The sequence below is a fragment of the Octodon degus genome, unplaced genomic scaffold (genome assembly GCF_000260255.1).
Source record: "Octodon degus isolate 3935 unplaced genomic scaffold, OctDeg1.0 scaffold00089, whole genome shotgun sequence".
NCBI classification, from domain to species: domain Eukaryota; kingdom Metazoa; phylum Chordata; class Mammalia; order Rodentia; family Octodontidae; genus Octodon; species Octodon degus.
Window position 1 is genome coordinate 3,839,411 of NW_004524665.1, and position 24,482 is coordinate 3,863,892.

A 24,482-nucleotide genomic window follows, 5' to 3' on the forward strand; every position below is an offset into this window, starting at 1 on the left:
CATCCCTTTTTTTTTTTTTGAGACAGGGTTTCACTACATAGCCCAGGCTGGCCTTGACCTTATGGCAGTCCTCTTGCCTCAGCCTCCCAGGTGCTGGGATTAAGATGTGCGCTGCCATGCCCAGCCCAGGACACATTTTAATTTTTTAATCCTGCCCTCCCTCCTCTCCCTCCCTACACCTCATGATCCCCTCTCCTTTGAGAAAGCCTGTCTTGGTGTTTCCTACCATCTGTCCTATATTTTGCTCCTCATTTTATCCCTTAGGCCTCTCATGCGAGAGAACCCAAGTGACATCCAAGCTCCGGTGACTAACTTGCTTCACTGAGCATTATGGCCTCAGGGTACATCCATTTTCTTAGAAATGACTCGGGGTTATCTTTACTTAGGGCAGAAAACTTCTGTACTGTGTGTAAACATGACATTTGCTTTATCCATTCATCTGTCAGTGCATGTTGAGGCCACTTCCAGTGAGGCCACAAGAAAAACAAACTTCTCCATTGATGGCAAGAATATAAACTGGTAGCACCACTGTGGAAATTAGTATGGCGATTTCCCAAGAAACGAAAACTAGAAAGTCCGGTCCGCCCGGCTGTCCGCCAGCCTTCTAGGTATGGCTCCCTAACGTTCTTGCGGTGCAGGACGCGCTTAGTGCACTTAGCAATTTTTACTGTAACCAGCTTGCATCTGTAGAGCCACAGGTGTCTGCACAGACTGACAGGCAGGTCCCGCAGGACTCCCTCTCGTCTTCTAGGAACCTCTTCCTCAACAGAAGGTGTGCCGTGTGTGCTCAGGGCCTGATGCCGGGTGTGCGGATGTGAGAGCTAGTGTGGCCTCTGGGGTTGGGACGGTGGCTCCCAAGTTAGTGGCACCAAAGCTCCAGGTGGAGCCGGTGGGACATCATTAAGACAGAGGCTGGCAGTTTTGAGTCTGGTGTCATGTCCTGGGACCTCTGTCTGTGCAGGCACAAGTGTCCAGCCACTGCATGTCCTCCACCAAGCCCCAGCTGGGGGCCGGCGAGCCAGCCCCTTCTCACCAACCTGACACTTCCAGCCTTCTTCCACTGCTCCTCTCCATACAGGCCAGAGCCACTGCGCCTCTCCTCGGAGCAGCTCTCTTCTCTCAATTCACCACCTTGAATCTTACCTCTGGTGTGGCCTTCCAGGAAGGTGGACCCCACTGAGGAAGGGATCCCAGGGCCAGGGAGGGGACAGGGAAGATGGTGTATCTATCACTGGGGAGGGAAGCTATGGGCCCCAAATGGCTGGCATGGTCAAATGAATACTGAGTGGCCCACAAGAGACTGCCCCCTGCCCCCGTCAGTTGGTGGAGCTGGGTCACCTCACATGGAAAAGGGAACCCGGCAGACATGTCCATCAGCACACCCTGGGATGGGCCAGCAGTACACATGCAATCCTGAGGGCCCTTTAGCGAGGGAGGCAACGAGGTGAAGACAGTCTGACCCCGAAGCAGAAAGCGGCCTCAGCCAGGAAGGGGAGTTTCCAAAGTCTTGGGGTGGCTCTGCTGGCACCTTGATGGCCCCTGGAGACTGACCCTGGACTTCTGCCCTCGTAGATTCCAAGAGAAGAAATGTGCAGTGCAGGTAGCTCAGCAGATTAAACTGCCTACTTAGGCAGATGCTGGCACCGGGGTTCAATCCCCAGTGTGCCGAGCTGGTCCCACCCCTGGGGCATGCTGAGACAGCAATTGGGACCTGTCTCAGGCCCAATTGGGACCTGTCTCAGGCATGGGGGCCTGCACCTGTAATCCCAGGGCTCAGGAAGTTAAAAACAGGAGGATCACTGAGTCCACTCTGTAGTGAGACCCTCTAGACCCTGTACTAAATACATAAGAAAGAGAGAGGGAAAGCAAGCAAGCAGTGTTTCTAGCCGCTTCATTATTGGGTGTGTGGGGAGCCAACACACACTCCTAAGAATAGACACTGCCTGAAATTGTCAAGACAGAAAAGAAAAGGTAGTAGAGTCCCCTTCTGGTGACAGGACAGTGAGAACTTGAGTCACACCCAGGCCGCGCACACACATACATCAGCACAGGAGCAGATGTGTGCACAAGTGCTCACACGGGGCAGGCACGACTCAAGCACACACTCATAAAGCATTTTGCTCCTGAACCCTCTTCCACGGGATCCGACTGTGTGCGCCAATTCAGGCCGTGAGCTCCTAGCTGGATTCTTATACCAACACAGCCCAACTTCCAACTCAGGGAGACGGTCATCTACACTGCAGACCTAAGGGGCTCAGTAGAGTAAGTGCTTCCCTGGCAAGTGCAAGGGCCTGAGTTCAATCCCCTGTTCCAAAAAAAAAAAAAAAAAAAAAAATTTACACTGCAGACCTGGCCAGGTAAAGAGCTGAGGTCAAGAAGGGTTAGCGGAGACTTCCCACATCTGCCGGGTCATCTCCACAGGGACTGTACAGCCTGTCCGGAGAGAGAAGGCAGGTCTGCACTGCCCCAGTGAAGGAAAGGAAGGGCTGCCCCTCCCCCAAGGTCGCCCTGCCCCAAGGCCAACCCGTTACTTTGTACAGCGGCCACAAAGCCTCACCTACTCATCTGGATTCTTAGAGTTGAGACCCTGGCAACCAGACAAGAAAAGTCAGCATTGAAAATGGGCAGAGCCCGGAAGTCTATAAACCTAATCCACCTACAGGCAGTGGGGAAGGAGGTCCTGCGGGGCCCACGCAGCTAACGGGGGGACCAGAGAGTGGCTGGTGTCCTGATCCCAGGCTTTGTCCCCGCATTTGTTCTAAAGCCTCTACCGTCCAGCTCTGCACATCCCCAAGGACAAAAGGTCTCGGGGCTGGGAAACACGGGGTTTTGCTTGGCCCCTTCCCAGAGTCCCTGCCTTGAGCTGTTGAGCGCTGTGCCACCGCCCCTGCCCTTCCCTACGCCCCTTGCTAGAGGTGGGCAGAGATGGACCACATGGCCAGCGCACCTCCTCCGCAGCCAGGGAGGACAGGATGGGATCCAGCATCCCGGCACGGCTGGAAGGGGAGGTGAGAACGCTGCCTGCTTTCTCAGATTCCATTTTTGCACTGCTTTTAGCACAGGGTTTCAAAAGAATAGATGCCAAGCATTTGGAAGTACAAAGAACTGGGCAGAAAATCACCCGGAACCCCACTAGCCATTATTTTTCTTTTTCTTTTTCTTTTTTTTTTTTTTCCAATCTGTGAGCTTTTCTTTTTCTCCCAAACTAAGGTCATAAGCAAAACTGAACTAGAATCCTACCTTCCCACCCCCAGTTATGCACCAGGCATTTTCTCCAGATTATTTGCTGGCAAAGGCCAACATGTCAGATGCATGCCATGAGTCCTACTGTGCCAGAAGCTGAAGTCACTCCCAATTTTTTTTCCAGTTATAAACAAGACTGAGATGAACATCTTTGTGAGTAAATTGTGGTCCTTACTTGGGACAATTTCTGTAAATAGAATCTTCCAAAAAGCATTACTGAGTCAAAGAGAAACACTTGGAATCTCTTGAAAGGAGCTGATTGCAAACATGAAGTGCACACAGGGTATGATGATGCATGCCTCTAATCCCATCCCTGGGGAGGCTGAGGCGGGAAGACCACTACAAGTCCAAGATGCGTAGGAAGACCCTGTACCAACTTAAAAAAAAAAAAGGTTAGAGACCAACCTGGACGACATAGTGACTTTAAGGGCACTGAACTACATGTTAAGAATCTGGCTCAAAGAAACAAAGAAAGCAAAGCCAGAGAGGACCAGAGTATCTGAGGGTGTGGAGGAGACAGAAGGAAGCAGGATTGGAGGGAAGAAGGAAAGGAGTGAGGTGGGGACCGTGGAGAAGGCTTTGGAGGGACTGCAGGAGGCCAGGCCAGGCCACTGTTGAGGTTGGTGACATGGTGACACTGGGCAAGGACAGCCTACCCCAAAGGTCCTCAGAACAGAGGACAGACAGGCGGCACTCAGCATCACACACAGCCCCAACCCCTGCTGATAACATCCAGGGTCCCTGTCTCCAAGGGGTTTGGTCTCACCGCTCAGGGCCAAGCAAGGCCTTTCACGTTGATAGCCAGGACTGAGAACCTCTGGGAGAGAGGGATTTTAATTTTCATTTTGTAAGATGGGAAAATCTCAAGCCTGTTTATACAATGAGGGGAAACAGTGTGTGAGGAGAGGGGAAAATTCCAGAAGTGCAGGTGGGTGGTGCTAGCCAGGCTGTGAGGGGCATTGGAGTCCCAGGGACACAGGGCAGAGGCAGGCTGTGACATGAGGGAGTTGGCCAGGAGACTGTCATTGTCATGGCCAGGAAAGCAGGGCCTTTCTTTGTTTCTGTTTTTTGGTTTTTTCTGACACAGGGTCTCAGGCTGGCCTTGAACACACAGGGATCCTCTTGCCTCAGCCTCCTGAGTGCTGGGATGATGCGTGTGGAATGAGGGGTGTGGATTTCTGATGGCTTCTGATGTGAGCAGGCTGGGCAGGTTAGGCTGGGGTGGCAGCAGGACGCCCTGACCAGCAGGTGTGGAGAGCCTGTTGGGGATGGTTCCCTGGCCCTGCAGCTGATCCGCTGTCACTGTCGGGATCCCACCAGGACAGCCAAGAGTGTGCAGGGGAGGGGGTGGAGTAGGGTACACCCGGTGGAGATGGCAACCAGAAGAAGGCGTTTCTGGCACACTCACTAGGAACTGCTGGCCAAGGAAGCAAAGAGGAAGAGGAAGAGAACCTGAAGCTGGAAGGAGCTGGCATCGCGCTGCAGAGGGGAAAGCGAGTGGTTGTTGGCAAGAGATGCACTTAGGAAGCGCGGCCACAGCCCTGCCAAGAAGGCTGCTGTGATTCATGCTCCTCAGGAAGTGACAGGCAGGACACAGGCTGCAAGAGGCACGGGGCCTGGCATGGACAAGGGTGGCAGCAGCACCTGGCCATCACAGTGCCCCAGCCTCGCTGGCTGTGGCAGAGAACCCGCAGCGCTCGCAGTTGTCAAACTGACCTGGGGAAAGAGCCTGGGTGGCTGCTATGGAGACCAGGGAACCACACAGGATGGAGAGAGCCTCACGAGCCTGCCCCCCTTTACACCCAGGGGTGCGCTTAGCACAGGGAAAATGCAAAGGCACAGAGAAGCCAGGGAACCAGCGCCTGAGATTTGACGGCAAGGAACAGACCTGGGCAGCTTTCCAGAGAGGAATGAGAGTGTTCACCTACAGGTTCAGATCACAGCAAGGGCGCAAGGTGAGAGCTCCTTCGGAAAGGAAGGCAGTGATAGAGATTAGAAATCCTTTAGGGCTGGGCAGTGTGGCCACGCCTGCCATCCCAGCATCAGGAGGCTGAGGCAGAAGAATCCCTGTGAGTCTGAGGTCAGCCTGGGCCACATACCACAGTAAGCTCAAAGCTAGCTGAACTACATAGCAAGACCCAGCCTCAGAAAAAAGAAATTTTTTTTTTTTTTTTTTGCGGTATCAGGGATTGAACTCAGGACCTTGTGCTTGCCAGGCAAGCACTTACTCTACTGAGCTATCTCCCCGGCCCCCTTTTAATGTTTTATAACTTCTTTTTGATCAATTTCACATGCTCATATCTGGTAATGTGAATAACTAATTTGAAGACAACAATATGCAGTATAATATCATTGTTGAATTCCTATGAATTTGTTTAGTGAAATTCTGTATTGTTTCTAATGTTTAATTTTACTATTTATATTCTCTTAAAAAAGAAAGCTGTTGGGGCTGGAGAGATGGCTCAGTGGTCTAAAGCACCTACTTGGAACAAGCTTGGCAAAGCACAGGGACCACAGTTCGATCCCCCAGCACCACATGCCGGCCAGCCTTGCCCCATGGTGGGCTGAACTGGCCACACACACACACACACAATAAACAAATGTTAAAAAAAAAAAAAGAAAGAAAGAAAGAAAGAAAGAAAGAAAGAAAGAAAGAAAGAAAGAAAGAAAGCTGTTGCCTATGTTAGCTTCCCATCCTGTGACAGTACAGCAGAGGGAATCAACCAATAAGGAGGAAAGGCTTATTTTGGCCACCATTCCAGAGTCTTAATCCCTGGTGGCCTAGCCCTGTCCTTTTTGGCCTGTGGTAGCACAGTGGATTATGGTGGGGACTGTGGCAGTGCAGCCCATCACCTGGTGGCCAGAATGGAAAGGGAGAGACAGGAAAGGGCCAGGTTCCCCATATTGTCCTGTGGGCCTGTGCCCCATGACCTGATTTCTGCTGGCCACCACTTCCTAAGGTTCCCACTCCGGACAGTGTCCCAGCCTGGGTACCAGGCCTTCAGTCCAGGGGCCATGGGGGTCACCCAAGGCCCAAACGAGGACAACTAGATTTCTACCCATGCCACTTTCTTGAAGCAGGACCCTTCAGCATTGCCCCTCTGGGTCTAACAAAATGCTACACCCTGATTCTCACCCATAGCATGTGTGTAAACCGGCACGACCACCACAGCACACCAAGCACACCAAAAGCAAGTGCACAGCCTTGGAATCCTCGCTCTCATCTACAGCCTTTCCTTGCAAGAGTTTTTGTTTTGTTTTGTGTCTTTTTGAGACAGGGTCTCACTATGCAGTTCAGGCTGGCCTTGAACTCACTTTGTAGCCCAGGCTGGGCTCAAGCTCACAATGATCTGAAGCAGGAGGCGGGCTGTGATTACGTGTGTACCACCATACCCGGCTTCCTTGCTGGTGTTTTACCAAAAGCTGGTACAACCTAAATGCTCCTGGCTAGGAGATGGGGGAAGCGTACTGTGTTATGACCTGGAACTGCATGTGTCTTTAAGAGAAGGCAGGAGGTATAAAACACTCCATAAAATATTAAGACAGTCTCATTAATGAACATAGCAAGGTGCCCAACAGAGTGAAAAAGAAAAGATGCCTTACAAAAATAGGGTGATGCTGGGCGTGGTAGCCCACGCCTGTCATCCCAGCACTCGGGAGGCCGAGGTAAGAGAATCACAGAAAAAAAAATTAATTAATTAATTAATTGAAGAAAAAAAAGAGAGAGAGAGAATCACAGAGAGTTCAAAGGCCGGCCTTGCTTGGTCTAGGGAGCTGAAGGCCAGCATAGACTACACAGCAAGAGCCTGTCTCAGAAACAACCACAAAAGAGGGTCATGTTCACACAGAAAGTTTTGAAAGACAGCAGTAGACACTGAGCCTGAAGAAATGGTCTGGGCTGACAGAAGACTTGCTTTTCATTGGAAGCCCTTCTGAATTGGGTGAGTTTCTACATTGTGCATCTGTTACTTTCTAATTCTAAAAAAAAAAAAAAAAAAAAAAAAAAAACCTGTAATCCCAGCTCTCAGGAGGCTGACATACGACGATTATTGTGAATTAAAGGCCAGCCTGCGATACATGGTGAGACCCTGTCTCAAAAAAACAAACAACGAACAATCTGATTTAAAAGAAAAAGACAGGGGCCAGCGAGATAGCTCAGAGGACTAGGCACCTGCTTAGGTAAGTGCAGGGACTAAGGTTCGATGCCTGGCACCACATGCCCTGCCGGCTCCCACCCCCAGGTGCGCTGAGCTGGCCACCGAGACCGGGCATGATGGTGCACACCTGTAATCCCAATGCTTGGGAGGCTGAAAACAGGAGGATCACTACAAATCCAAGCTGGGTAGTGAGACCCTGTACCAAATACAGGGAGAAGGGGGGAGGGGGAGAGGGAGGGGGGAGAGAATGAGAGAGAGAATGAGAGAGAACAGAAAGGAAGGAAGGAAGGAAGGAAGGAAGGAAGGAAGGAAGGAAGGAAGGATAAGAGATACATCAATTTCTCTCATAGACATTTTAAGGAATGTTTGACAGGGGCATGGAGTTGGGGTGGGGTCTGGGGTACCGCAGCCCTTCCAGGGGCATTTTACACACCACCCAGAAATGGGCTGCTTTTTTCATTTATTTAATTTTTATTCTTATAAAAGCAGCATGTTAAAAAAAAAAAGCAAAAAAATAGAAAAGGCGGGAGGTGAGAAGAACTACTTGTAAAGACACCAACCAAGGGCTGGGGAGATGGCTCAGTGGAATAAGCACTTCCCTGGCAAGCACAAGGGTCTGAGTTCAATCCCCGGTTCCCCCACCCCCCAAAAAAAGACACCAACCAGGAGCTCAGTAGAATAAGCGCTTGCCAGGCAAGGGCCTGAGTTCAATCCCCGATAAAGACACCAACCAGCCCACCCCTTCCTAGCGTTTTGCTGCTGCCGTCTTCCTGTAGCTGGAATCATAGTGTACCCAGAACTGCCCCCCTGCTTCTGTCTGTCTCTTACAGCGGAATTACAGCCCTTTCCCGAGATCTCAGCACGCCTGGCAGAAGGCAAGGCTGTTTTCTGAATGGGGCTCTTCCTGACCCAGTTCTTCCCAAACTCAACCCTAATTCTCGGCCCATCTCGATCCTCTCCCACCTTCTCACCTTCCGTGAAAGGGCAGAGCCCTGGTCGCCAAGCCTTGGTGTCAGCTGATGTCCTAGAACACACTTTGGCCCTTGACCCCTTGGGAAGTCACTTCCGGTCCTGGTGGAGGCCAGTGTTTGGGGCGCCCCCTGGTGGCCTGAAACCCCAAAGGCTCAGGCCCTGACCCAAGGCCTCCGCACCGAGGGAGATGCGCAAGATTTTTACCGAATCCTGTGTTCTTTCAATGCAGGGCTGAACACAGGGGTGAAGCCCACCGGAGCGCCCCATGGCTCTGCCTCCTGGTATTGGTCAGGAGGGCCTCCAGGGCCCCTTTTGCCTCCTGAGTGCCCACCTGGTGCCAGGCATGGCACACGGTTTCAAACTCTTTCGTGACAGGTGTCATCAGCCCTACAGAGATAACAACTGAGACTGGGGGACAATAAATATTAGTGGCAGAGCTGGGATTCGGAAGCCAGGCATGCACACACTTATAACCCGGAGGCTGAGGCAGGAGGCCAGCCCGGGCTACACAGTGAGTTCAAGGCCAGGCTGCAGGCCAAGCTGGGCATCCTGGCAAACTCAAGGTGCAGCTGGGGAGCGGAGGCTGGTAGAAGCTGAGCTGGGAGAACCAGAAAGAGGGCCAGATGGGGGGAGGGGTGGACAAGAGGTGGGACGGGTGGGGCTGGGGAAGAGCCCCCAGCTCATTCTGGAGGTGCCCCAGCCCTGGGGAACTTCTCTAGTAGTTGAGGCCTGGGGCTTACCCCACCCTAAGTCCTAGGCCTTGATTTGGGGGGGACTCAAGCAGCAGAGGAGAGGAGAGGGTCTATGCTCCCTACAGGGATCTGTCTGCCTCTGCCTGCTTTTCCCTCTGGTTTCCTATTTATTTATTTTTATTCATTCAAGTCTTACTTTAATTAATTAATTAATTTATTTATTTGGTGGAACTGGGGTTTTGAACTCAGCCCCTGTGCTTGCCAGGCAAGCGTTTATTCTACCGAGACATTTCCCCAGCCTCTATTTTATTTATTTATTTTTTATTTATTAGTTTTTTGGTGGGACCGGGGATTGAACTCAGGCCCTTGCACTTACAGGCACTTATTCTACCGAGCCATCTCCCTGGCCCCTCCCTCTGGTTTCCTGAGGGCAGGAAAAAGAAGCCTGGGGAGTGACGGCTCCCACCCTCCACACCTACAGCCCCACACAGGCAGTCCTGATGTGACCAGGAAAGTCCATAAGTCTAAAATGTCTAAGACTGCTGCTGGGGTTGCCCAGCACACTGCTTGATAGTATACATCAATAATAATAATAATAATAAGTAGTAGTAGTAGTAGTAGTAGTAGTAGTAGTAGTAGTAGTAGTTTTTCTGAAGTAAGGTTTGGCTTTGAACTCGCAGGGATCCTCCTGCCTCAGCCTCCTGAGTTCTGGGATTACAGGTGTGCCCCACCACTCCCAGGCCAGCCTCTATAGAATCTTATGAGGCTATCATCATAGACACACATAGAGTTGTACAAAATGTCACATGGCCCTCACTAGAGTCACACACCGTAGAATGTCGTTGCAGCAGTGGAAGAATTTTTGGAAACCCAACATAAGCTGATTGTGGAGGAAAGCTACTTGCCAGAGCAAATCTTCAATGAACAGAAAGGCTCACTGTACTGGAAACGGATGTTTGGAAGGACTTTCATCCATGAGGAGGCCCGGTCTGCACCATGTTTCAGATTTCTAAGGATGGGTCTGCAGTCTTATTTGGGGAGAGATGGTTTTTGTGAAACAGGTCTCACTGTGTCGTCCAGGTTGGCTGGAACTCACATCGATTCTCCTGCCTCTGTCAGATTACAGACATGCACCACCACACCTGGTTCATCTTCCTGTATTACAGAAGGAATATCCTTGTGCCACAGCCATTCTTCTCCCTCCAAAGCCCAGGTCTTTTGTCCAACCACAGGACCAAGAGTTGCCGCAGCTGTCAAGGCCCAAGCCCAGGAAAGGCCTCTGCATGGCCCTTGTTGCAAGTGTGGAAGACGCTGCGAAGGCCCTGGTGCAATTCCAGGGTGACAACAGCCAGACAGCACCAGGAACCAGGGCTGGCTTAGGGCAGCGGCACGCAGGAGGTGTGTGGGCATCTGCGGAAGACTCTCGAGAGTGTCCTTCGGGACTTCGAGAAAGTTTGTCCTGCCTAACGCATCAGGGTAGGGGTTGGGGATGCAGAAACCCCTGGTGTGTACGAGGCTGCCCAGGGAGCTCCTGGCAGCAGTGCCTGGGGACAACCAAGGAGGAGATGCTGGCAAGAACCACCCCCCGCAAAGGCGGCCTGGGGGCCTGGCAGAAGCCTTGCAGACCCAGGCAGCCCCTTCTAAAGCATGAAACATGGAAGCCAGCACAGGAAGTGTCCTCACCTAACTGTGCAGATTGGTGGCAAGGGAAGAATCCAGTGAAGTGGAGCCCTGGTGCTGCTGTGAGAGCAGGGGACAGCAAGGGACAGCTCTGCACATGTCAGCCTGTGAAGACTTTCTCAGGGACAAGGTCTGGGGAAGAGGATGGTGACCTTGGTTATCCTGACCTTGCCTAGGCCTTGACTCTTTTGTTTTTGTGTCTTTGTTTCTATTTTATTTATTTATTTTTGGTTTTTTGAGACACAATCTCACTGTATAGTTCAGGCTGGCCTTGAACTCTATGGAGCAGGTGGGCCTCCAGGGCACAGTGGTCCTCCTGCCTCAGCCTCCCGAGTGCTGGGAGGACAGGTGTGCGCCACCACACCCAGCTTCACCTACATGATATGCGTGGCTGTAGATGACAGCGAGATGGGTAGGACAGCAGATAGATGTACGTGGGTTTGCGAAACTGGCTCCTGACCACGGAGCTAGCAAAAGTACAGTCTGCAGAGCTGGCTGGCAGCTGGAAGCCCTACACAAGTCATTACTGCCATCGGATCTTTTTCTGAGGCCTTGTCTGATGGAACTGGGCTGACCCAAACCCGGGCACAGCCAGCCTGCTGGTCAGCTGACTAAAGTGCTATCTCATCATTAAAAAAGCTTTCGTGCAGACATTCAGCACCACCTAGGAGTGAGGGTCTGGTACTGTGACCAGGCCAAGTGGGTGTACACAATGACCATCCTAGCTCCTGCTGATTTAGTGACATCAAGGGTAGCAGAGTCCCCTTCCCTGCTGCGTGGTGGGGGCCCTGTGTGGCCTGCTCCTGTGACTGCACTCGGCCAGGAGGTTTCAGACCCAGCATCTTCAAGGCTGTGGTGCCTGCCAGGTCAGCACAGTTATCTGTCCTCTGTCTGTCCCTCCAGAGGTGGCCAAGTGCCCAGGAAGGACCAAGGGTTGCCAGACCACCCTGGGGCTGCTCACTGACCTGATGGCCCAGACAGTTCCCAAGTCTTGATCTGGTGCCCAGGAGTGGCCGGGGTAGGCAGTGCTGTGGGCAGCTGCCCCAGCCTGGCCTGAACCCGGTGAGTCCTGGTCTCACACCTCCCCTCAGCCACCTTCCCAACCGCTGCCAACATGTGGGGCTGAGCTCAGCACCCCGAGGAGATCTTCCCCAGAGGGGTGGCACCCATTCTGTACCCTCGCCAACAGTATCTCCGCAGCTCCTGGAGACCCCCAGCCAGGTGTCAGGCAGCCGCCTCACCCACACCACGAGCCAGGTGTGGGATGAACATTCTCGCTCCAGGTGGGGATGGGGCAATCATCATTCAGAGCCACCGAAGACAGGGGTCTAGTGATCATGGTCTTAAAGGTCCAAGAGAACGCAGTGTGGTGGCACATGTCTGCAATCCCAGCCCTTGGGAGGCTGAGGCAGGAGGATTGCCCCAGGTGAGACTCTTGTCTTAAAAACAAAACAAAACAGAAAGTCTAAAAGTAGACAGTTTTAAGATAAGTTGTTCTATGCTTATGCTACAAAATTCAGAACACTAAACATTACAAGAAAATGAATTATCATTAACATTTGCCTGGCTGCTGTGGGTAAGACATGTTATGGTTATCCGTGGACCCAGGTCATGGCCCCAGAAGGAATCATCACCCATAATGGTGACACCAGTCACAAAGCAACCAGCAGGTCGGAGACAGTGAGGGAAACAGCCCAGGGGTGTGTGTGTGTGTGTGTGTGTGTGTGTGTGTGTGTGTGAATTCTGTCTCAGAACTGACATGTTCTGTGCAGTAGTGGCACTGCTGCCTGCAGCTCTGTGGGAGATACGAGACCAGCCAAGGGGCTGCGTGTGAGGTGGAAAACACAGGAGGAGGCAAGTCCTGGACTTGGATGAAAGGAAAAGGCAGGCGAGACACCCTCAGCCCCTTCACCCGCACAGACCTGAGCATCTGTGATCACCTCCCGGACCGGTGTTCTGCATTTCTGCTAATAAATCACGATGCCTCATATGGGTCCGTGAACTTCACAACATGTGTTTTAATCCACTTGCTTAGATAACCAGGCCACCCCCAAAATAGCCTCCCCCACACCCACCTGTGTCAGACCACATGGAAGGAATTGAGGTGTGAGGGACCCTGAAACCAAGGGAGTGCAGGTATGTCCCATGTACGGCACATGTCACATGTCCTGTGTGCTGTGCGTGTCAGGCTTTCTCAACCCGAAAGGCAAGGCTGGTGGGAATGAAGGTGTGAGGCCAGTGGGGTGCTGTGTGGGAAGAAGTCACCTGTGAGTGGACAGGTCTCAGATGTGGGTCTTGGATGGGCCTTAAGTGCCTAGAGGTGAACAGATCAATGAACAAAGGGGCCAAGGTATGCAGAAGCATCCCTGGTGGGCCCTGGTAACCTTGACCAGAGAACAAGGAGCAGGCAGTGGCCCACAAGGAAAAAGAAGGCACAGGTGCTGCAAGTGGGGAAGCCAGCTGAGGTTGGGGCAGAGGGCTGGCAAGGGGAATGGGGCTGGCCCTGGGGACCCTGGGGCTGCACACTGGGCCAGGCAGCACCAGTGTCCTCAAGACCAGTCCAACTGAAGAAGGAAGAACATGGAGACCAGCTCTTGTCACTGTGCAAACCGGCACCTGGGCCAGCCTGGACCTGCCCACTCTCAGACCTACCTGCTGCACGTCCCTCTGCAGGTGGAGGCTCTGTGGGCTCCCAACCCAGAACAGCTGTAAGTGCAGCCCAGCGCCATGGCCTCAGGCAAAGGAGGAGCCAGGGGAAACTCCACCCATCTCCTGACCCCAGGGAGAGTGGTTTGTTATGGTGTCCTGGGGCTCAGATCTGAATGTAGGAGTGAGGGGTGGGGGGTCACCCTGTGTCAGTAGCTCACCATGAGCCCCTGACCCCAGGACTGAGGGCGTCCAGCTTTGGAGCTCAAAGGACAGCAGCCACTGTGGGCCCCCAGAAATCTGAATTGAACACTGACTGGCCACCCAGGCTGTGCTGTGATGCAGGACTTGGGAAGCAGTGTCACTCTTCAGCTAGATGGCCAGCTCCAGTCCCTTCCCCCAGGGCCAGTGGGGTGCAACCTGCCTCCAGTGGTGCAGCAGCCAGTCCTGTCCTGAGCCCTTGGGCTCCTGGGTGTCTTAAGCTAAGCTCAGAGAAGGACCAGCATGGCCCATGGAAACGCTTGCCCCTAGGAGACCAGTGTCATGGAGTCACAGAGCTGTCCCAGGGCTCTTGGCCTCCTGCTAGGGGTGGGGCAGCTAGGCTGCAGGTGTCTGGAAGCCTGTGGGTCCCTGTGGGGGAAGGGTGGGGTTTGGTTCTGGCCACTGATGCTGGGTATGTGGCTGGGGAGGGGGGAGTGCAATGGCCCGAAGGTAGACCGGAGGCTCTGGGTGTGACCAGGACGCCCATCCCACGTGGGCCTGCTTGAGCGAGTCCCTACCCAGGCCAGGCCACTTTGCTCTATTGTGTCCCCTGGCCATGAGGGAGGCGTGCTCCCTGCAGGCAGGACTCTGGCTCCTGCAGGGTGCTGTTGGAGGCTGGAACCCATCCCTGGGAAACCACGGTGGGAAAGTCTCAGGGTGAGCCAGCACCCTGCTCCCAGCGGGCGGGAAGATGGACGCTGGGCCCCTTCTCTCCTCGGCTTCTCTAATGAGGAAGTCCTCTGCCGCGCAGTTTCCTTTCCCTCACTGAGCGCTTGAAACAGGAAGTCAGGCAGTCGGCGAAGCCGGTGGTAGCGGCAGAGGTGACTGGAGGGGACAGACGCGGGTCTCAGGCGCAGGAGCCCCTCTCCCACCATGGTCTCCGGCTGGAACCACGGCAACATCACCCGCGCCAAGGCAGAGGAGCTGCTGTCCAGGGCCGGCAAGGATGGGAGCTTCCTGGTGCGCGCCAGCGAGTCTATCTCCCGGGCTTACGCGCTCTGCGTGCTGTGAGTACCGCAGCCTCCACCGGGCCTGCGTGCCGACCCTGCGCCACAGGGCCCATGTCAGGGGCTGGGGGCAGCCAGGGGCGGGGCTGGGGGCAGCCAGGGGCTGGGCTGAGTTCCACGTCTTGCACGTCGCCGCCACGTTTGCTGGGGAGTCCAGCAAAGGCCCTGGGACTGAGCCTTCTCAGGGCCTGGTTAGGAGGCATGGGGTGAGGGCTGCCCTGGCATTGCGTAGCTCCCCAGAGGTGGGCATGTTAGCTGGCAGCTTGCTCAGGCCTTGGGCAGAGGGGCCCAGCTTGGAAACCTGGAGAATAGCTGCACGCAGAGGAGCCCTTCCTGAACCTAGGGGCCTGGAGAAAGCCGCTCTTTGGGGAGCTAAGAGTCTGGGGCAGGTTTCAGTTCATCCAGACGTTGCTCTCTGAGTCCCAGGAGCCCAGCGAGCTGCTCCTCTCACACGGGCCTGTCCCCTCCCAGCTGTGTCCCTACCGTTGGGTTTCTGCCCCAAGGGACTCCCCCACCCTGTCCGGCCTGAGGTCGTTGCTGAATGTGCTGGTAGTCCCGGCAACAGGGAAGCAGCTGCCTGTGGAAGGTTCCTTTTTAGCACCCTCTTCTTGTCCCACTTGGGAGGGAGGCCAGGCCCTGCAGCCTGTGGTCTAACCACGTCCCGCTGGGTGCCACTGGCGCAGTCAGGAAGGGTGTGTCCACCCAGATGTCTCAGGTGGTGTTCTTGGGCAGGCAGGCAGGTCCCCCTGGACAACAAGGGGCACTGCCCATCTCCAGGAAGGAGGGATGATGGAGGTTAGCCCCATTGTCCTGAACCCTGACTCACCAGGGACCTGCTGGCTAAGCATTATCCAGCTTTACCTTCCTCAACACAGCCCGAGGGGCCTGTGATCTCCTCTGCCAAGCAGATGAAGTGTGTGTGTGTGTGTGTGTGTGTGTGTGTGTGCACGCACATACACGTGTGTGCATGTGTGATGGGGTCGGAGCCCAGGTCACCTGTCCGCAGTGGTGGGCTGTGCTGCCTGCCTCCTGCTTCTGCCCGAGTTAGAGACACCCTGGCTGGCTGACCACTAGTGCCAGAATCCCCCTCCCCGGAGCCTCAGATGCAGGGAGGAGGCTGCCTTCCAAAGGCCAGCAGACTCACGCCTCACCTCCTTACTTGGCCTGTTGAGGCTCTGACCTTGCAGAGAGCAGGTGGAACAGCCCTTAGGGGTTGGAGCTTTTGTCCATACTGCTGTCCTGGCTGGTGGCAAAGCTGCACCAAGGCCTGCACGTCCTGCACACTTGTCCTCTCCTGCCCACTTGTCCCCTCCTGGCCCTGGGTACTCTGGGTTCTGAGTGATGACACTACCCTGTTGGACCAAGTCTGGAGTCTCAGGGTCTCTCGGCTCCATTCTACTCTGCTCCTGGGGGAAGCCACCATTCCTGGACGGTGGTGGTGGGGTGTCCATTGCAGAATGTGGGATACCTTAGACCAGCAGACTGTCCTGAGCCCTGGGAGACATCCCATAGCAATCGCTATTGATTTTGCCTGTGAAAGAGATAAAAACTCAACCCTAAGCCAGGCATAGTGGCGCACCCCTGTGATTCCAGAACTCAGAAGGCTGAGGCAGGAGGATCCCTATGAAATCAAGGCCAACCTAGGCTACCTCATGACATCTTGTACCCTGAACTACATAACAAGACCCCCACTCAAAAAGCAAGGAAACAATCCCCAAAAAAAACCCAGAGCAAGGTAGCTACAAAGATCTCCTCTGCTCCAGCAATGTCCATGGGGGAGGACCCCATGCCTCACCTACAGGACTGGGACCTCATCCTCCCTGGTCCAGGGTGGTAAGGGGACAGCAACGGGGCCTCCTTCTGCTGGCTTAGGTGTTCAGAGCTCTGGTGAGAGCCTGGCCGCACAGCTTGGGCCCCGTGCATGAGAAGAGCCGCAGTGTGGCTATTCCACGGAATGGGGTGGGGTGCAGAAAGACAAGGCTGCCATTCAGCGTGCACACAACGGGCATGCACTTTGTCCCCATGCCCTTCGTTTCCTCGAGAGCGGTCAGCACCATCACCTACACGGGGCAGGAAAGCTTTGATCTCTCCTCAGCTGCACGGAAACTGTGTACTGGGCATGCCTGGAACTATGGGCCTGGAGGACCCTATAGAGGATCTGGCCTGAGTCCAGCTCTGCCTTCTGTGGACAGGGCTCAAGGGTATGACAGGTACCAGGCTCTGTGCCATCTCACTGGTCCCCCTCGGGTCCCCTTGAGTGCCAGCCAGCCATGAGTAAAGAATGTCATGAGACTGTAAAGTTTGTGCCCTCTTCCTGTGCTGCATGGGGACCACACAGCTGCCAGGCTCCTTGTGCCACAGAGCAGAGAATGCCTTTAGGGCCAGGTCGGTCATCGGAGGGTCTACATGGGGCAGCCTCCATGCCGCACTGCAGGGCTAGAATGCTGGCCTAGCACCGTTGGGGTGTGGCCAGCCCTCTGTGCAAGACCAAGGGTGTGTCCCACTAGTCTGTAGCCCACCCATCCCGAGAGCCCCAGCTCCTTTGTGAGGGCGAGGTGTGTCACTTGTTGCCTTGCTCCAAACCAATGCCTGGCCTGGGCTACCATGACAAGAAGATGTCTAGTTCCTCAGCATGTGGCCTCCACAGACATCCCAGGCCCAGCGACAGGAGTCAGGATCTATCCAGGGACAGTGGCAGAGAACCCCGGTCTTAGTGGCCTTGGCACACAGCAGGAAAGGGGAAAAAGTTTAAGAGGGCTGGGTGTGCAGGTGACACCTGTAGTCCCAACACTGGGGAGGCTGAGGCAGGGGCATCACTGTGAGTTCCAGGCTTCCCCAGGCTACACAAGACACTGTCTCAAAAAAAAAAAAAAGTGTAGAGGGCCACTGCTGACTGAAATTCCCCTCTGAGGAAGCGGTCTACTCTTCTGGAAGAAAGAGTGTAAGAAGAGCAGGCCCCAGATCTGCCCAGTCAGCAGAAAGGTGGTTACGCTCGGGTGACAGCAGCAGCAGCAGCAGCAGCAGACTGAGACTGAGCTGACCACGTGTCGCCCAGGGTCTGCCCACGCTTTAACCCGTGCCACATCCCCGGAGCCCTGCAGAGGAAGCCCTGTGATCCCCACCACACCCACAGGGAACATGAGGCACAGAGAGGTTAGGGAACAGGCTGTGTGCAGGTGTCCGTGAGCGGCTGCGCCAGCACTTACACTGTGTGGTTGTTGTTGATGCTGTACTGAGAAGTGAGGACAGCTTTCACATGAGCTGCATCCTTGGCCCTTTTATTATTATTTTTAAAGAATACAAAATAGAGGGCTGGGGAGAGAGCTCAGTAGAATAAGCACTTGCCTGGCAAGCGCAAGGGCCTGAGTTCAATCCCTGGTACTGAAAAAAAAAATAAAGATATAAAGAAAAAAACAGCATTAGAAATGATACAAGATTTCATTAAACAAAGTAATAGGAATTCAACAACAGTTGCCATATTACATGATGCTATCTTCAAATTAGTTGTTCTCATCACCAGATATAAAATGTAAGATTCGTTTTTTAAAAACACACACAGTAACAAAGAAGTTACAAGAAATTCAAAAGCGGAAAATAAAGTCAGGGTTAAAAAAAATTTTAGCATTAACTGCTCCTGTCAAAAGACCAGCAGAAATTGACAACACAATTATGCAAACTATTCTACATATATATCCAAATGTATTTTTTCCTTTCTTGCATTTGCCCTTTTCCTCATACCAGTTTTCCTTCCCACTGAATAGTTTGTTCCTTTTCACAGTATGTGTTGTACCTTGTAGATTTGCACTACTCTTTCAAGTTCTCACACTCGTGAGATAATACGATGTTTGCACACGTGGATCTCATTTATTTCACTACCAATATAGTCTCTAGCTGCATCCGTTTATCTACAAAAGCCTTGAATTTATCTTTTTTATAGCTGAATAATACTGCATTGTGTAAAAATCCCACATCTTTTTTATCCATTCCTCAGTTGATGGGCATTTGGGTTGTTTCTAAGATTTAGCTATGACAAATTACGCTGCTATAAACATGAGTGCACATATATTGCTGTGGCCTTGGCCCTTTTAAAAATTTATTTTGAGACAGGATCTTGCTAAGTTACCCAGGCTGAGCTTGAGCTAACCATCCTGTCACAACCTCTCAGAGTAGCTGGGATTATGGGCGTGTGCTGTCCACACTGGGCTTTGAATTCGGTTCTTGAGAGAAGCCTGTAGGGCAGAGGCCTAGAAAAGGACCCCCTAGTGGGACAGCCCCAGGAAAGATACTTGGGGGGAGTCACAAAGGTCCAGCAGAAATGGTGCACTACTGCAGCCCCCTTCCAGAGCTCCAGGCCAGGTTTCCAGCTCTCAGTAATTGCCTGATGCAAATGCAGTCAGTGGCTATTCCCACATCAGGCATTGTCTGTTATGTAAACAACAGGCCAGTGTGGTCTGCCCAGGGGCACTTCTGAGCTTGCTTTCTGTAGCGCAGAAGGGAATCTAGAAGTGGCAAGCAAGTCTCTGCAGGCTTTCTGTGGCCTTGCCCAGCACCCAGGGCCAGGCTGCTTGCTACAGAACTGGCACTGGCCTAGGGTGTTTTGCCTGTTTGCCTACTGGACAAGTCAAACCACCTGTGTGTGGACATTACCCAGCCTGGATCAAAGGGCCCATCTCCTGGGACATGGAGCCCAGCCACATGGGGAGTTGGGCTCCCAGACAGCCCTCCTTGCCCTAGCCAGAGACCCAGAGCAGCTCCTCTCTTCCCTCCACAGCCCCCATTGACCTTAGGGATGAGGCTTTGGGTTGGTGACCTGGGGCACTGGTGTTGGTGATGCTGACTTCCCAACCAAGTGTCCCTGCTGGTAAAGCCAGGATGATGGTGCCCATGCACTGGATTATTTTTGAATCTGATGAATAATTCACACATAGCAGTGCCCTTCATGTACTAGTGTACAATTCAGTAGGTATTTTTAGTATAATCACAGGTTGTACAATCAATAACTATTTGATTGCAAAAATCTCTCCCTCTCTCCCTCTCACCCTCTCTCCCTCCCTCCCTCTTTCTTTGGTTTTGGAAACAGAGTCTCGCTATATAGCTCATGTTAGTCTTGAGCTCATTTTGCAGCCCAGGTTGGCCTTGCGCTCCCAGGATCCTCCTGTCTCAGCCTCCCTAATGCTGGGATTACAGGCATACACCACCAGGCCTGGCCAGTTGCCTGTGTCCCTTAGTACTTGTTCCCCATTCACCTGACCCCCAACATCTGACAGCAGCCAGTCAACCTGATTTTGTGTCTTTTCCAGGCATTTTTAATACATGGACCTATATACTATGCGGTCTGTGGTATCTGAAGTTTTTCATTTAGCTAATACCTTTCAAGTTCATCTGTTCTGCAATATGAATCAGTCTTTCAGTGGCTAATGATCCTGTGTACGGATTAACTATGTTCTGTTTATTCATCAGTTGAGGCCCAATTATACTCTTCCTGCTTTCTGACCATTGTGGATACACTGCTATGAGCAGGCTTGGCACAAACACCTGCTTACAGTTGTGTTTACAGTTGGCATGCACTTAGGAGTGGAATTGCTGGGCCATGTGGCAATTTTGTGTTTAACAGTTTGGATAAACAGTGGACTGTTTTCTTGAATTTTAAAGAGAAAAAATAAAATTTCAAAAGGAGATAATAAGTGGGTACCCATGGTTAATACGTTGTATATTGTTTTCTTTAAATTACTCAGAGTACAAAATATAGGCATTTAATTGTCTAAACAATATTAGCACAAACCTTTCTTTTCAATGAACTAAAGTAGTGTAACTATAATATATATATGTATAAATATTTATGTATAATTATTGCACAATGATGAACTGTTTTCAAGAATGTCGTACCTCTTTACACTCTCCCTGCCCAGCTGTAAGAGAATTTCCCATCTTCCCCAACACTTGCTCTTACCTATCTTTTTATTATAGTCTACTGGGTGTGAAGTAGTATCTTATTGTGGTTAACATTTGCATTTTTCTGATGGCTAACGGTGTTGAACATCTTTTTACAAGCTTATTGACTCTGTATAACTTATTTGCGGAAATTTATATTCAGATGCTTTGCATATTGGAAGACTTGGGTTATTGCTCTTTGTGTTGCTGTCCCTGGATCATTGACAGGAGAAGATGGGAGGATATCAGGGTGTGGAAACATCCAGTGACCCCTTTGCATGTGTAAAAATGCAGTCAGCTCATGTTTGTTTTATAGACAAGGGCTCACTAGATAGCCCACCCAGGCTGCCTGTGAACTCGCAGAGGTGCTCCTGCCTCAGCCTCGTGCATGCTGGGATGGTAGGTGTGCCTCCCCACCCTCCTGGCTCCTGTTTTTATGAACTAAAAAGTGACTAGTGACAACAAGCAAAGGAGCATAGGACACACCTGTGAGGACAGGTCCATGTGGGAGGGAAGGCTATGTCACTTCTAGGACTTCCCAGAGACTTAGGAAGACCCAGAGACTGAGCTGTTATGTGCACAGTCAAGTGCTCAGAAGAAGCACGCAAGGAGATGGGGACAGGAAGAGGACTTGGATGCCATGTGCGAGGCTGCAGCTGCTGCGCTGGGTTGAGGCCTGGAGGAGGGAGGCAGGGAAGAGCCCCCTGCAGACCCTGGAACACTGCAAGTCAGGAAGAAGACAGGCACTTAGCATCCCAGGGTCCCAGCTCGGCCTAGGAGGGAAGGGGGAGCTCTGAGGAAGCCAAGCGCGCACAGCAATGATCCCTGGGGGCCCCCTGCACCCTGGGATAGGAGGGGTGAGCCGGTGTGGCGTCCCAGCTGTCACCTATGTGTGGTCAGATTCTCTGGGCTCCGAGTCTGGCTCCACCCTCTTGCAAGGTCTCTTCTGCTTAGTGCAAACTTTTTAAAAATCCCTCCACCCTTTTTTTAGACAGTGTCTCACTCCGCAGTTCAGGTTGCCTTGAACTTGCAAGCATTCTGCCTCAGCCTTCCTCTTTTTTGTTTTTTGGCAGTACCAGGGCTCGAACTCAGAACATTGCACTTGCCAGGCAGGCACTTATGCCACTGAGCTATATCCCCAGCCCCCAAAAGCATATATTTATATAAATATTAACATATATATTTGGGGGGGGCGGAACCGGGGATTGAACTTAGGCCCTTGCGCTTGCCAGGGAAGTGTTTATTCCACTGAGCCATCACCCCAACCCCCAAGAATATATTATATATATTTTTACTAACTAGACTCACTGTGACAGTCAGAGGTTTCTAGCAACAGTAGCACTTTTTTCCTGGTGAGTTGGAATTTGGGCTGAAGTGTTACACGGAGCGTATGGAATCCAGTGATTCTTCTATCATCAGGTCTTCACGTTCCCCACAGGGGCCTGCTGTTACACAGGTCTGTGGTGAAGGTCTTCATACAGTGACGTCATTCGCATTTCTGGTTATGGCTTCTCAGGGGTAGAATTACTATATCAAAGGACAGGAACACTTTTAAGGCTTTTCATAGAGAATGACAAATTGCTTTCCAAAAATTTGGTACTAATTTATGCTCCAACAAGCAGGAGAAGAGAGTGCTCACTTTGTTCTAATATCTTTCTCCTGCATATTTTCATTAAAAAAAATTAGAGTTGGAAGGTGACATGTGCTCTATTCCATGCTCATTGCCATTGTTCTTCTATTCAAGCTATAGATTTTCTGTTATCCTCCTGTGTGAATTGTTGATGTTATATTTGTTGCAAAGTTTTCAGTGCAGCTTACCTTTAAACTTCACTCTTCTTTTGACATTCAGAGGTTGTACATTTTTGAAAGTCTATCCATGTTTTTCTCTTATGATTTCTTCCTTTGATTTTCAAAGGAGGGTGAAGGGGAGGGTTCTGCGTCAAGACGTTCACTTCTTCTCCCTGGGGCAGAAGGGAAGGTTAGGACAGCATCTTTACAGATCACAGACTGGAGATAACGGGGGTGTCTTCTCTGCGGACCGCTTGCGAGGGGCCTGGCTTCCCCATCTGAAGGCTGATGCTGAGAGTTCTTGGGGGCAGGAGGAGGGGAGGCTCCGCCGAGCGGAAAATGTGTATCATGTGCTTAGCAGAAATTTGTACTTGACCAGACCAAATGAGTGGTTACAGGCTATTGCTTCTGGTGGTTGTTGTTTGATGTCGGGCCCTTTAATCTCCCTGGACTTAGTTTAATGACTGGTATAAGATAAAGATTTAGTGTATTTTCCCCAGTAACCGTCTTATGGGAAATAATTTATTCCCCTTGATTTTATTCCTTTCTTTTTGCAATTCCCTTTTAAAACCATACATTAGTTCCCTTTTTTTGAGGGGGGGGGGCGGTTTGAGGCAGGGTCTCACTGCAGTTCAGGCTGGCCTGGAACTCACGGCAGCCCTCCTGCCTCAGTTCTCCCAGTGCTGGGAGCACAGTGGTGCTGCACCACAGCTGCTAGCTTAATAACTCTTACGCCTCCCTGGCATGCCTGTTTGTTCTTCTGGCTGGATCCTACCTATAGCACATGAGATACATTTACCACGATGTTACAAAATACTTGTAAAACAAGATTTCATATCACTTTCAAATATTCTTCTAAGTAAACCAGATAATGATTTCATGAAATTGGAGAGAAAGAAAGAAAGAAAGACAGACAGACAGACAGACAGACAGACAGACAGACAGACAGACAGACAAACCTAAGATTGGGCCTTCGATTTGAATAGCATGAAATCCAAATGAAACTGGTGAAACTTGACATCTTAGCAACGTTCATTCTCCTTAGCAGTACAGCCGATGCTTTCTGATTATAATTCTGTAACTTTTCCACATAAATCCTGTGTATTTCTTGTTATGATTACTTTCGATTGCTTTATATTTTTCTGCTTTTGGGAAAGATTCCTTTTTCCCCAAAACTACTGGCCTGGCTTGTGGGTGGTGTCCAGTTACCTACAGAGAACTCTCTTATTCTGTCCTTTTACCCATTCTACCTTATTTCAAATCATTTTCCAGTTGCTTCTTCATGGTTTTCTTGATGGACTGCCATTTGGAGACGTGACTGCAAAACACAATAAATGTTTGTTTAAAAATGTGTGCCAGTGTGAGCTGTGTGGCCCCGCACTTTCTGCAGCAGCTCTGGAGTCCTCCTGCCTGGTGGCTTTAATTGTGCTGTTGTGGCTGCCTCGGTGTCCTGAGCTGAACCAAAATGACCTTCTGTGGTCATCCTGACCTGGTGAAGAACCAGAAGTTGCGTGGTTCAAGCCCGATGCGTATGTGCACCAGGACACCACCATTACTTTTACAAACCTGCCTTCCTGTTGGATGGCACTTGGAGTATTTTTGGCTACTCAGATTTTGTAACTTTTTCTCTGGCTGTTGTTTCTTTATTTTTATTTTGTTTTATTTATTTATTCTGAAGTACCAGGGATCAAATTCAGGACTTCTGCTGCTGAGCTATCTCCCTTGCCCCCTGGCTGGTGTTTCTAAAACAGTACAGTGAGGTGCATTGGGAAAGAAGCGCTCTACCCTGGGGAGAAGACCTTCCAGCTGTTTGCCTCTCAATGCGCTGTCTTTTCCTAGGAATGCAGACTTCTCAAGGATTGAGCCTCCAGGCTCCCTGCCTCTCGTGTCTACTGTGCAGCTACTAGTGGGCACAGCAGCTCCATCCTGTAGGTTTTCTAGTATTAAATTATTTTTACTTGGGGCCAGCAAGATAGCTCAGTGGTCTATAGCACCTGCTTAGGCAAGCGCAGGGACTCAGTTTGATTCCTGGCACCACTTGCTGTGCCAGCCCTGCCCCCCCCAAATTATTTAACCAAAATGAACTAATTATAGCTGTTTAAATT

The 24,482-nt window shown here is 51.6% G+C and overlaps 1 protein-coding gene across 2 annotated transcripts in view; it reads left to right on the plus strand.

Moving 5' to 3' along the window:
- Positions 1-14,435: 14,435 nt before the first annotated feature.
- Positions 14,436-24,482, plus strand: part of Inpp5d (inositol polyphosphate-5-phosphatase D) — a 94,426-nt gene continuing 84,379 nt past the window's right edge. For both annotated transcript variants that reach the window (XM_004637402.2, XM_023722222.1), the window contains exon 1: positions 14,436-14,658. In XM_004637402.2, the coding sequence (XP_004637459.2) occupies positions 14,525-14,658 (134 nt within the window). In that variant the 5' untranslated portion in view covers positions 14,436-14,524. The remainder of the gene's footprint in view (positions 14,659-24,482) is intronic.